At 42.4% G+C, this 13,903-nt stretch overlaps 1 protein-coding gene across 2 annotated transcripts in view; it reads left to right on the top strand.

Moving 5' to 3' along the window:
- Positions 1 to 3,179, top strand: part of Kap-alpha1 (karyopherin alpha1) — a 99,992-nt gene extending 96,813 nt beyond the window's left edge. For both annotated transcript variants that reach the window (XM_045756609.2, XM_045756608.2), the window contains exon 10: positions 2,861 to 3,179. In XM_045756609.2, the coding sequence (XP_045612565.1) occupies positions 2,861 to 3,054 (194 nt within the window). In that variant the 3' untranslated portion in view covers positions 3,055 to 3,179. The remainder of the gene's footprint in view (positions 1 to 2,860) is intronic.
- Positions 3,180 to 13,903: the final 10,724 nt, after the last annotated feature.

The following is a 13,903-nucleotide window of genomic DNA, read 5'->3' as shown; positions in this document are numbered from 1 at the left end:
TTCCTTAGAAAAAAGGAAAATTTCTTTTTGGAAAATGGATCTACAATTTCCAGACTAATAGAACCCACTGTGCAATACTGTACACACTTGATTATCAAAGATTCGAACATCCGGAAAATGCCCTTATACGGCCAAAATCGTGACCGGATAAAGTTATCTCAATATCTGGCCAAAATGTCTGTGGGAGCCGGATAAAAGCTGGTTTAGCCGGATAAAAAATCGGAGCCGGTTAACTTGCTGCCGATGTTACACTATCCGGACAGTCAACCAGATAAGCATTGAATTTTCCGGATATGAAAGCCATGGAGCGGGCTGTACCATATTAAGCCTGGTTGACCAGTACAGTACAGCAACGAGGAGGCCTGGTCGAGGACTGGGCCGCGGGGACGCTAAGCCTTGAAAACACCTCAAGGTATGATAGTTCACTATAATATCTAATTTTGCCAACTTGTTGTGTAGACTGCTTATATCAATGCCTTCTTCATTGAAACCCCCAAAATCTAGCTGTTTTGTTTTTCTTCTTGCCGGCGACCATCTTAAATGTCGTCGTCTGCACTGTTAACACTAGGGCAACTTTTTCTCATACAATTTTTACACTTCCCTTGGCACATTCGTGTTCTCATATATTTTTCAAAAGCACTTCACCTTTATGTTCAATTTTCACCAGAATAGGGGTTTGTTTTAGGGCACTTACCTTTCTGGGTGGTTATCTTGAGATGATTTCGGGGCTTGGCGTCCCCTGTGGCCTGGTCCTCGACCAGGCCTCCTTTTTGTTACACACCCCCAAGGAAGCAGCCCGTAGCAGCTGTCTAACTTCCAGGTACCTATTTACTGCTAGGTGATAGGGGCATCAGGATGAAAGAAACATTTTTGGGGCATCAGGGTGAAAGAAACATTTTGCCCATTTATCTCCGCCTCCACCGGAGATCGAACCCGGAACTTCAGGACTACGAATCCGAAGCACTGTCCACCCAGCTGTCAGGCGCTCTGACAGCTGACCATCAACCTGACCTGATTGATAGCAGACAAAGAACGCTTCCAACCGCACAGGGGTTTCTATAGGCCATTGCTCCTCGTGCCTCTCTGAGGGGGGCCAGGTTCTGGCTCGTGGTCCCTGATAGGCCCAAAGAACTCCAAACACATGACTGATGCCAAAGTCTGACATTAGCAATATCAGCCTGGATAGCTCCTGGGGGAAACAAAGGGGTTCCCCCCAGAAAAAGCATGTTTTTACCTGTCACAGGTATGGCATCTATATAGTAGGTACATAAAAACACGTGCGTATTCGAATGGAACGTTGTCAAAATTTTAATGCAATCAGTGAAGAAATTTCGGGGATTAGCAATTTTGAACAAAAGTTACATTTTTATTTATGGTGGGGAGGACAAGGGGGCGGGGGAGGAGGATGACAAGGGGACGGGGGAGTGGGGATGACAAGGGGACTGGGAAGGACGAGGGGCCGGGGGAGTGAGGGATGGTGGGGAGGACAAGGGGACAGGGGAGTGGGAGATGGTGGGAAGGACAATGGGATGGGAGTGGGAGATGGTGGGAGGGGACGGGGGAGGGTTGCTGTGCGCATTGCTGAGCCACAGCAACGCGTGGCTGGGCACAGCTAGTTGAAAATAAATTTTGGATTTTAGTTTTTTCTCCAAAACAGCAAGTTAAGGGTCCTCTGGTAGGTTAGGAGGGCAGGAAGTTATCCTAAGGTTTCAAAACATCGTGAAAACCATTAATTGAATGTTTCCTCTCCTAACCTAACCGAGTTAGCCAGAGAACTCAAAACAGAAAACGGGACAGTACGTCACTTTCCCGAGTTGATTTAATTTCAAATTACTGTACATCCATTTTTGGCCATAGTGCACATACAAGCAAAAAGCAACATAATTTAAGAGGACAGGTTGTATATTTAGCCTGATACAGTACTTAAGCCTTACAGCTGTTATCGTTATTCGTTGATTCACAGGGTAATGCACTTATCATATGACAATTTGAATAATTACTGTCTGTGTTTTACATGTATGATGCAAATATGGATATATTAGCTCTCTTGAGGAAAAATCCTGCTACCATGAAAAAAAAATCCTGCTACCATGAAAAAAAAATCCTGCTACTATGAAAAAAAAATCCTGCTATCATGAAAAAAATCCTGCTACCTGTTTAATCTAATTTAATCAAATTTTTTTTCATGGTTGTGTATTAGGAGCCTACTGTCGTGTGTGTGTGTGCCACATTGGTGGCTTATGCCTTTTTTTCATTCTAAACTCTTGCTCATATGGTGCCAATTAGGTGGTATGTCATCACCCAGAGCCCAACATCATTGTATATTATTTTCATATTTTTTCACTATTCTCTATGGTTGTACAGTAATGGTGTATACAAGGTAAACTAATCATCAGTTGAAACACGTGTTATTGAAATGCTTGTATTATGTGAATTATGTGATTTATCAAGTTGTTCAACACACACAATCTTGTAAATAAAGAGAAAAAAGTATTAACAATTGGTGAAATATCCGAGGATAACACAGGAAGCATCACCAGAGTCAAGCACCAGGTGTTGACAGGCGCCAGACACACCCGCCACACACCCAGAGTGCCTCCCCCTAAGTGAAATGATAAATATTCACTTAGTTTTGTGTTTTTCTTACATTTTGCATACAAATTTATAATTCTGTAATGAAAAATATTTTTTTTTTTTAGTCATTGTTTGCGCATTGGTAGGTATGACCATTTCTCAATAGTTGTTGTCCAAGGGTTCAAATCTATATTTGAAATGCATGATGTTCTTTCTGATTGCAGGTTGTTCATATGCTATTGCCAATTATTCTTGGGATTATTTATATATTTGCTTTGTTTTGCAGGTCTAGACAAGATTGAATTCCTTCAGAGTCATGAAAATTTGGAAATATACCAGAAGGCCTTTGAAATTATTGAACACTACTTTGGAGGAGAGGAGGAAGACTCTAAAGTGGCTCCCACTGTTGATGAATCTGGCCACCAATTCCAGTTCACTCCTGATGCGGGTGCACCGCCCCAAGGAGGATTCAATTTCTAACAGGAACCACTCAGTCCGGAAGTAGATTTCCACATAACTAGAAACTTATAGCCTCTGGACTTACAGTGGGAATTTAATGTATTATATTTCTTCTTTCTGCTAAATAAATCTGCAAGTTAAGATGATCAGCAGGATTTATTGTGGTTACTGTATTTGGAATGCTACAGCCATATTATTTTTAGACAGTGGGAATGCCTTACTCTTACTGCAAAACATATTAAAGGGTAGTAAAGGTAGCTTTCAAATTGATAAAATAAAAAGCATTAAAAGAGGGTGCCAGTATATAAATTTTGAAAAATTAAGGTAATATAATTTCTCTATTAGAATTGAAGATAAATTCTCTGTAGTGTTGCTTAACCTTATTTTACTTATATTCATCTGGAATAATAATAATCCAGAATGATAGTTAAAACCTTCTTGCCCCTTAAAAGTTTTAAGAAAATCTTGATTCTCTATACACTGTTTCCAAAGATGATTTAGCCCCTCACAGTTTTCCTATCATAATTATTGACCAAGCTACTGCACAGCTTGGTTGATAGAAGAAACTATATAGTCTTGGTATTCTTTGGAATTTTGCTGTCGCCAAGAATACTTTTTCTTTCTTTATATGTCTGTTGAACCAAGTATACAGTGCTGAATATTTTGATTGTCTTGAAATATATATTCCTGAGAAAGAAATATTCACAACAAATTTGGTTCATATTTACTTTTTGAAGAAGCTCGTGGTGTATTTAGTTGAAGGCTGGGAGTTGCAGCTTGCAGCCTGAAGTATTTGACCTGATTGGTGATCCTAAGCTTTGGGATAGAATTGTGTAATGTTCCTTTTTTCTGTGGACGACTCACTTGACATTTTTCTTATTGCCCAGGGTATTTTTGATTGTGTCTTTTCTAGTTGTTGATCAGTTTGGTCATTTATTAAAAATAGATATGAAAATTTATCTACCAACTTTGTTGAATGTAATGGTATATATCCCAGGTAGGAAAAACATAAATTAATTTTTTTATTTTTTTTTTGCTTTGCAGTTGTCTTCATTGAGGAATGTATAAATTAGGATGAAAAGGGTAGAAGAGATTTATCTCTACAAGTGAGATTTTATCTCACTAAAATTTGTAATTTTTTAATTTTTTTTCTATTATTTGAGGCAAGTGTTTATTTTGTAAAGGAGTTAGGGGATATTTCAAGAAAGTAATCACTGGTGTTGTCTTGCTTTCCTCAAAGTTCTCTTGTTATACCCATTACTACTATCTTTATTATACAGATTATATTTCATTAATTCTAATGTGCATCCAGTACAATGGAGTGTGATGTGTTACTCTTCTTTGTGTACACACACACATACACACACACACTCTTGTACACTCTTAATTACACTTAGGTAATTACTCTCTCATGCTTGATCCTCATACTCTCATTCTCTCATACACTCTCATTCTCGATCCTCATACTCTGATAAACACACTCATTCTCTCATACATTCTCTCTTACACTCTCTCTCTCTTACACACACTCTCATTCTCTCTTACACACTCTCATTCTCTCATGCTCTCGTACTCGCTTGCTTGCTCTCTCTCGCTTGCTCTCACTCGCTTCCCTCTCTCTCTCTCTCTCTCTCTCTCTCTCTCTCTCTCTCGCTCTCACTCTCTCTCTCTCTCGCTCTCTACTCTCTCTCGCTCTCTCTCTCTCTCTCGCTCTCTCTCGCTCTCTTGCTCTCTCTCTCGCTCTCTTGCTCTCTCTCTCGCTCTCTTGCTCTCTCTCTCTCGCTCTCTTGCTCTCTCTTGCTCTCTCTTGCTCTCTCTCTCGCTCTCGCTCTCTTGCTCTCTCGCTCTCTTGCTCTCTCTCGCTCTCTCGCTCTCTCTCTCTCTCTCTCTTGCTCTCGCTCTCTTGCTCTCTCTCGCTCTCTTGCTCTCTTGCTCGCTCTCTCGCTCTCGTGCTCTCTCTCTCTCTTGCTCTCTTGCTCTCTTGCTCTCTCGCTCTCTTGCTCTCTCTCTCGCTCTCTTGCTCTCTCTCTCGCTCTCTTGCTCTCTCTCTCTCGCTCTCTCGCTCTCTTGCTCTCTCGCTCTCTTGCTCTCTCGCTCTCGTGCTCTCTCTCTCTCTCTCTCTCTTTTGCTCTCGTGCTCTCTCTCTCTTGCTCTTTCTCTCTCGCTCTCGCTCTCTTGCTCTCTTGCTCTCTTGCTCTCTCTCTCGCTCTCTTGCTCTCTCTCTCTCGCTCTCTTGCTCTCTCTCTCGCTCGCTCTGTATATATTATATATGTATACAGTATATTATATATGTTTATATTATATATGTATATATTATATATGTATATATTATATATGTATATATTATATATGTATATATTATATATAAATCTCACACATATACAACAATCAAACACATGTTTACACTACATCACACAGTTGCACAAACTCATAATTACTAATTATACAGAAAATCGATAGAGTACTTACATTTAATATGCGATGCATCATTCGAGATTATGTAGGTGGTTGGTAATAAAGATGATGTCTTAGGGGTTTCTAGTCTATTTGGTCTTGGAATTTGAGGAGTCTATAAAATGTTTATTATGGGGAAAGCATGGCATACCATAAACTCATCCAGTTCCTTGTTTTCTAATGTTGATAATTGTCAGATTACATCCCAGGAAGAAATGTAGTATTTTGACTTAAATTTGGTTAAAGATGATAGCTCTGAGATTCAAGAAAACAATCACAGTTCCAGATAGTTGGAATTATTAGTTGTAAATTTTTAGGGTTTAAATTGTTTAAAAATATCAAAACTAGGCATAAATGTGTTGGTCCTTTGCAGTGATTATTTTTGGTGTTTGTCTTTTGAGTGTGGGATGTAAGGAATAATAACTGGGATGAGGCATATTTGTGATGCAAGTCTTACCAGTAGTTTCCATGCTGCCATCATGGAATGAATGATCCCAATGTTTTTCTCCAGTGAAAATACCCTCTTCTCTGAGACATGAAACTAATGAACCAAATATTATTGTGAAAGAAAAAGTGATTTTTTTTGTTGTTGTTGTAGATCAATTGTCAGGAAGTGGTGAGGATGTGTCCATATGATTGAGATAAAATATGCTGTGAGGTATATTGTTTGTGATGCAGCTGACTTGGGTGTTGGTCACGCAGAGTGCTGGTGTTGAGTCATTGTGGGGCTGTTAGGGGCCAGTGGGAGTTCATTCAGAATATTTGTGAAAGTTATTTTGTATTTATATTTGTTTCTTGTTCAGTAATGCAATAAGGACATGCCAAATCTCGTAAAATTTGCTTTTATTAAATAAGATTCTGTTGACTTATGATGGTAGTTGTGAATCAGTGCATTTTTCAGGCACTATTCTATGTGCCAATCTATTGCGTAGCTGATAGGTTATTCCAAAGTAGATTTTTAATACATTTGAAGAGTGTATCCAGTTTTATAATTGAAAATCATGTTTCCTAATTGTCTTCATATATATCGTTATGTTCCTCTAATTTCGTTGAGAGGTGGTAGTTCTTACAGAAGATGAGAATCTTTTTCATTCTCACAGATAGTGTAAACTATTGAAGAAATTGCAGTCACTTAGTGATCTTGCTTTCTCTGAATAATTACACATTTGTGAAGTGGATCATTTTTTTTATATTTTCATACAAGTACAGTACGTGTAAAAAAATTAAATTTAATAATTTTCAAGAAACATACTAGATTATTTCAATATTTTGTGTAAGAGTAATAGCCCTGAAGGCTTTGATATTCCATGCAATAGTATTTTGTTTAGTGTTTATTTAGTAGTGCTTGTTCCTTGATAAATTTTGTTGGGTGGGATTAGTTCACCATCTTGACTGTGGCCTGATCTGGGAATATGGTGATCCCCTTGACAGAATTACCGAAAGGCAAACTTTATGTTGTTTTTCAATTGTCAGCCTTAGGTTAGCTGTCATTATTGCTCATGTTTACTGATCATGTTGTGGCAAGTTTGTCTGATGTGATTAGAACCAAAAATCTAGGGTTTACTGGTAGTCATTCAATAGGCTGAATATAAAATTTGACATGAAAATGTATTCAATTGCTATAGTATATTATAAGGGAAATAAATTTATATAAAACAAATCTCCAAAAAGAGAGAACCCACATCTCTCTTGATTTGCATTGAAGTCAAGTTTTATGATTGAGCCCATTGCTTAGATCTGTAATAGCTCAAGTATTGTTTTGCCATCAGTTTTTTTTTTTTAATGTGTGATCAAGGAATTAGTTGGCCATTTAGTTTATTCCTCAAGAGAGGCTGTGTTGGCAATAGAGTCAGCCATTTGGTGTGCTCGTTGTAGAGTGCATTTGACTGTGTGCAGTGGGTGTAAATGATAGTGAATACATAAGTGTATTTGACTGTATGTGCCCATGAAAATATTTTGTATTAGTGTAAATGTGAGAATATTTATGATGTGAAAGTATATTTGACATGCAAGTTTTGTATTAATTTGTTATTATCGATTATAGATGCAATGATAGCTGGTGACTTGAATGATCTGCTTTTTTCTGCAGGTCAGGAACTTTTGAAATATTTGGAAATGTATAACTGAAGACATTTTCAATATCCCCATGTTCACAAAGGGAGCACTAATCTGTACGACACGTAGCACCATCCCTCGATTACAAAATATCGCTATTGAGGAATTTTGTTAATGTATATATATATATCCTGTATAAGTTTAGTCATTTCTTTGGTGAAACATCTCTGAAGCAACACAGAAGTGAGAATAATTAGTGCATTTTTTGTGGACATGGCTTGAAAACTTTGAAAGCACTTGTTATGTAACATGAAAAATGCATTTTGATGAGCATATGCTGTGCATTGTATTTTGTGCTTCCTTAAAGACTAAACTTCTTGTGCGAACATTGAAAGTTTAATGTGAAGAACTTGTGAAGCAATGCAAGAAGTAGACCTTGTGTGAAAGTAGACATTAGTGACCTTTAGAAAGGAGTAATGAGGACAAAGTGGAGACTAGTGACTTCAAGTGGTAACAGTGGTGACCTAGTGACTTATGGCCAAGTGAAAAAGTTCATGATATATTTAAGTGTACAAGTGTACACTTGTGATGCTTAAATTTCTGTCCATGTGTTAGTCACTAATGTGTACACAAGTGGAAATTTGTGATGTGATGACTTGCTTATTTGAATCTTTGTGTGTCTGTAAATTGTATACATTATTTAATTTCTAATTGTATGATTATATAAATCTGGCAGGAGAGATTTCTTAGTAGTTGTTAAGTATGATAGGCACATGTAAAGTGGTGATTTGTATACCTTACAGCATGTGTGATTGAGAACAAATGGGTTCTTGGATATTTATGAGGTCAATCTGCCTTTGTGAGCACGTCTGTAAGACTTATTCCCAGTTGACCAAGTGCTTTCTTTGTAAGTAATGTACCACTGGTGAGTCAATTTTCCAGTGACTGGGTGGTTGTACTTGCTTGGCTGGGACCACAGTTCTGTAGAAGCTTGTATTGTTTACCTGTTTATATTGGTATAATAGCATTGCACTGTAATCATATGGGATATAAATAGCCTCTCTTTTTTCTTTATGATAGCCTAAGGTTTAAGCTTTGTTTTGTATTATTTTAACATAAAAAAATTCTGTATGAAATATGGTCCCAGCTATATTGAGCAAGGTCCATACATTGTAATAAAAGCAATGCATGATACCCATGTGATAGAGAACATAGTGTTAGTGATTATGATGGTGAGGGTAGTGGCGTATGTAAACTGCTCCTCTACTACATGGCATGAATGTGATGAAGAGTAAATGTGAATACGAGTAAATGATGCTCCCTGACCCACCATGACTTTTCCTTGTGACGCCTTACGAATGTTACTCCCTCCAGTCAGTTTCAGGGTGAATGCAACGGCTACCTCCACATAATGGCTTATGGTTTGTATTTTTTTAATTGACTCGGACTTGTAAATAATTGGGGCTAACCGTATTTTCACCCTGTTTTACTGATATGCGACAAATGCAGTATGACCTTATTTGGTAATCTAGTGAAACTTACTTACTTCCACACATTCTTAATTTTTGCTGAACTATCAAATGAAAAATGTAACTGTTCATTTGTCGCCCATACTTCCCTGGCTGCTGTCATGGACAGCTTGACAGTCACAGAAACATAACATGTGGAGTCCACTGAGACTTATTGGCATAGTGTTAGCTGTTTGAGCAGATTCAGGTGACAGTGTATCTTTAATCCTCAAAAGATCTTGTAAGAAAAAGTTTGCAGATAGGTGTGTGTGTGTGTGTACACATACATGCACACACACATACATACATACAGTGTGTGTATATATATATATATATATATATATATATATATATATATATATATATATATATATATATATATATGTCGTACCTAATAGCCAGAACGCACTTCTCAGCCTACTATGCAAGGCCCGATTTGCCTAATAAGCCAAGTTTTCATGAATTATTTGTTTTTCGTCTACCTAACCTACCTAACCTAACCTAACCTAACTTAACTTTTTCGGCTACCTAACCTAACCTATAAAGATAGGTTAGGTTAGGTGGGGTTGGTTAGGTTCGGTCATATATCTACGTTAATTTTAACTCCAATAAAAAAAAATTGACCTCATACATAATGAAATGGGTAGCTTTATCATTTCAAAAGAAAAAAATTAGAGAAGATATATTAATTCAGGAAAACTTGGCTTATTAGGCAAATTGGGCCTTGCATAGTAGGCTGAGAAGTGCGTTCTGGCTACTAGGTACGACATATATATATATACATATATATATATATATATATATATATATATATTATTATATATATTTATTATATATATATATAATATATATATAATATGTATGTATATATAATATATATGTATATGTTATACCTAACAGCCAGAATACACTACTTGGCCTAATATACAAGGTCCAATTTGCCTAACAGGCAGAGTGATTTTTCATTTTCAAATATTTTTTTCTAATTGGTTTATTTGAGTTAATATTATAGTAACATGAATTTCAGAGTTACATTCTTTAGTTAATTTAGGTTTGATGAAATATGTTAGTTTTAGCTCAAATTAAAATCATATATAATCAGGAGCCTCGATTAACGAATTTAATTCGTTCCGGCACTGAGCTCTTATGTGAAATGCTCGTCTTGCGATACGAATTTCCCCATTTAAAATAATGGAAATAAAATTAATTCGTTCCACCATTTAAAAACATCAATATGATATTCAATTTTTTTTATAGAAAATGGAGCAGCCTACCTGACATATACTGAATGAACCTTTTGATTTTTTTTTTCAAATTTACCAAAACAAATTTAACTAAAAAAAATCTATGCTTTGTAACATTACGGCAGTCACCTCTTTACATCCCAGCATCATTACCTTCTTTTAAAAAAACCTTCTTTGATTTGCATCGTCGGAGGTGTCCGAGAATTTGCGAGAACCAGCAGGAACGCTAGGAAGCACCACATAGTTTTCTTGTTAATCAAACGAAAGCTCATCAATCGAGACAAATTTTCTGCGAGTAGGTCACTCGTTCCTTGAAATGCTCGTAGATGGGGCTGCTCGTCACAGGAGGTTCCTCTGTATAATAGAAGGCTTTATCATTCCATACGACAAACTGTAGAAAAATATATAATTTCAGGAAAGCTTAACTTGTTAGGCAATTTGGCCTTTTAGGTACAAATCACACACACACACACACACACACACAAATATTCTATATTATATATATTATATATATGCATGCATGCATGCATACATGACATTCTTAAATAAAGGGAATTAGTTGATTAAAATCTGAATCACGAAAAAACATTTTACCAAGAATTAAATTTGCCTTTACTTTTTGGAAACAAGTCATTAATTAAGTTATGAGGATAATATGCAGGCAGTCTACGATATACTACGAACAGGTTACCTTCCAAAAATGTTTGTGCAACATTTGCTCGAAATCCGAAACAAGATTTTCTATAAGTACAGTACTATGTTATAAATGGGGGGTGAGGATCCATTCCCGTATCTTAAAGAAACTATTTATTTTTGAGAAAAAAAATTATTAATTACCTTGAATGATGGAGTTACTCTGGTTGTCAAAGTTAACTGATTTTGAAGAGTGAAGAGCTCAAATTACACGAATAAATAAATTAAAATACTGGTACATGTGTACTGTAATGCAATGGGAGCGAGCCATTTACAGTTCACCGGCAATCGCCAACCCATGGGCTCCACCCCCACAAACGGGGTAAACACGATCTAGTCATGTTCACTTGAGAGTTTGTGAATCACTGAGGACTTGAGAACTGCCACTTTTACCACTGTCATATTCTTAGAAATGTCACTCCCACAGATAGCCACACCCTCCTGTCACCCTCCCACTCCCATCACCCACCACCATCCCACTCCCGTCACCCCACCACCCTCCCACTCCCGTCACCCCACCACCCTCCCACTCCCGTCACCCCACCACCCTCCCACTCCCGTCACTCACCACCCTCCCACTCCCGTCACCCACCACCCTCCCACTCCCGTCACCCACCACCCTCCCACTCCCGTCACCCACCACCCTCCCACTCCCGTCACCCACCACCCTCCCACTCCCGTCACCCACCACCCTCCCACTCCCGTCACCCACCACCCTCCCACTCCCGTCACCCACCACCCTCCCACTCCCGTCACTCACCACCCTCCCACTCCCGTCACTCACCACCCTCCCACTCCCGTCACTCACCACCCTCCCACTCCCGTCACTCACCACCCTCCCACTCCCGTCACTCACCACCCTCCCACTCCCGTCACTCACCACCCTCCCACTCCCGTCACTCACCACCCTCCCACTCCCGTCACTCACCACCCTCCCACTCCCGTCACTCACCACCCTCCCACTCCCGTCACTCACCACCCTCCCACTCCCGTCACTCACCACCCTCCCACTCCCGTCACTCACCACCCTCCCACTCCCGTCACTCACCACCCTCCCACTCCCGTCACTCGCCACCCTCCCACTCCCGTCACCCGCCACCCTCCCACTCCCGTCACCCGCCACCCTCCCACTCCCGTCACCCGCCACCCTCCCACTCCCGTCACCCACCACCCTCCCACTCCCGTCACTCACCACCCTCCCACTCCCGTCACCCACCACCCTCTCGCTCCCGTCACCCACCACCCTCCCGCTCCCAGTCACTCACCACCCTCCCACTCCCGTCACTCACCACCCTCCCACTCCCGTCACCCACTATCCTTCCACTACTGTCACCCACCACCCTCCCACTCCCGTCACCCACTATCCTTCCACTACTGTCACCCACCACCCTCCCGCTCCCATCACCTTTGTGACATCACCTTCCCGCTCCCGTCACCCTTGTGACGACACCCTCCTGCTCCAGTCATCCTTGTGACACCATCCTCCTGCTCCAGTCATCCTTGTGACACCATCCTCCTGCTCCAGTCATCCTTGTGACACCATCCTCCTGCTCCAGTCATCCTTGTGACACCATCCTCCTGCTCCAGTCATCCTTGTGACACCATCCTCCTGCTCCTGTCACCCTTGTGACACCATCCTCCTGCTCCTGTCACCCTTGTGACACCATCCACATCCCCCTCGGACACCCACATCTCCCCCTTCCCCTAACCCCCACATCTCCCCCTTCCCCTAACCCCCACATCTCCCCCTTCCCCGACACCCACATCTCCCCCTTCCCCGACACCCACATCTCCCCCTTCCCCGACACCCACATCTCCCCCTCCCCCGACACCCACATCTCCCCCTCCCCCGACACCCACATCTCCCCCTCCCCCCGACACCCACATCTCCCCCTCCCCCCGACACCCACATCTCCCCCTCCCCCCGACACCCACATCTCCCCCTCCCCCCGACACCCACATCTCCCCCTCCCCCCGACACCCACATCTCCCCCTCCCCCCGACACCCACATCTCCCCCTCCCCCCGACACCCACATCTCCCCCTCCCCCCGACACCCGCCATCTCCCCCTCCCCCCGACACCCGCCATCTCCCCCTCCCCCCGACACCCACATCTCCCCCTCCCCCCGACACCCACATCTCCCCCTCCCCCCGACACCCACATCTCCCCCTCCCCCCGACACCCACATCTCCCCCTCCCCCCGACACCCACATCTCCCCCTCCCCCCGACACCCACATTTCCCCCGACACCCACATCTCCCCCTCCCCCCGACACCCACATCTCCCCCTCCCCCCGACACCCACATCTCCCCCTCCCCCGACACCCACATCTCCCCCTCCCCCGACACCCACATCTCCCCCTCCCCCGACACCCTCATCTCCCCCTCCCCCGACACCCTCATCTCCCCCTCCCCCGACACCCACATCTCCCCCTCCCCCCACATCTCCCCCTCCCCCGACCCCCACATCTCCCCCTCCCCCGACACCCACAGCTCCCCCCCCCCCCCCCGCCAACTCCCACATCTTCCCCCCACATCTCCCCCCACATCTCCCCCCCACATCTTCCCCCCCCACATCTTCCCCCCCCCCACATCTTCCCCCCCCCACATCTTCCCCCCCCCACATCTCCCCCCCCCCACATCTTCCCCCCCCCACATCTTCCCCCCCCCACATCTTCCCCCCCCCCCACATCTTCCCCCCCCCCACATCTTCCCCCCCCCACATCTTCCCCCCCCCACATCTTCCCCCCCCACATCTTCCCCCCCCCCACATCTCCCCCCCCACATCTCCCCCCCCCACATCTCCCCCCCCCCACATCTCCCCCCCCCCCACATCTTCCCCCCCCACATCTTCCCCCCCCCACATCTTCCCCCCCCACATCTTCCCCCCCACATCTTCCCCCCCCACATCTTCCC

This window comes from Procambarus clarkii, chromosome 53 (genome assembly GCF_040958095.1).
Source record: "Procambarus clarkii isolate CNS0578487 chromosome 53, FALCON_Pclarkii_2.0, whole genome shotgun sequence".
Taxonomy (NCBI): domain Eukaryota; kingdom Metazoa; phylum Arthropoda; class Malacostraca; order Decapoda; family Cambaridae; genus Procambarus; species Procambarus clarkii.
This window is presented reverse-complemented; position numbering and strand designations above follow the sequence as displayed.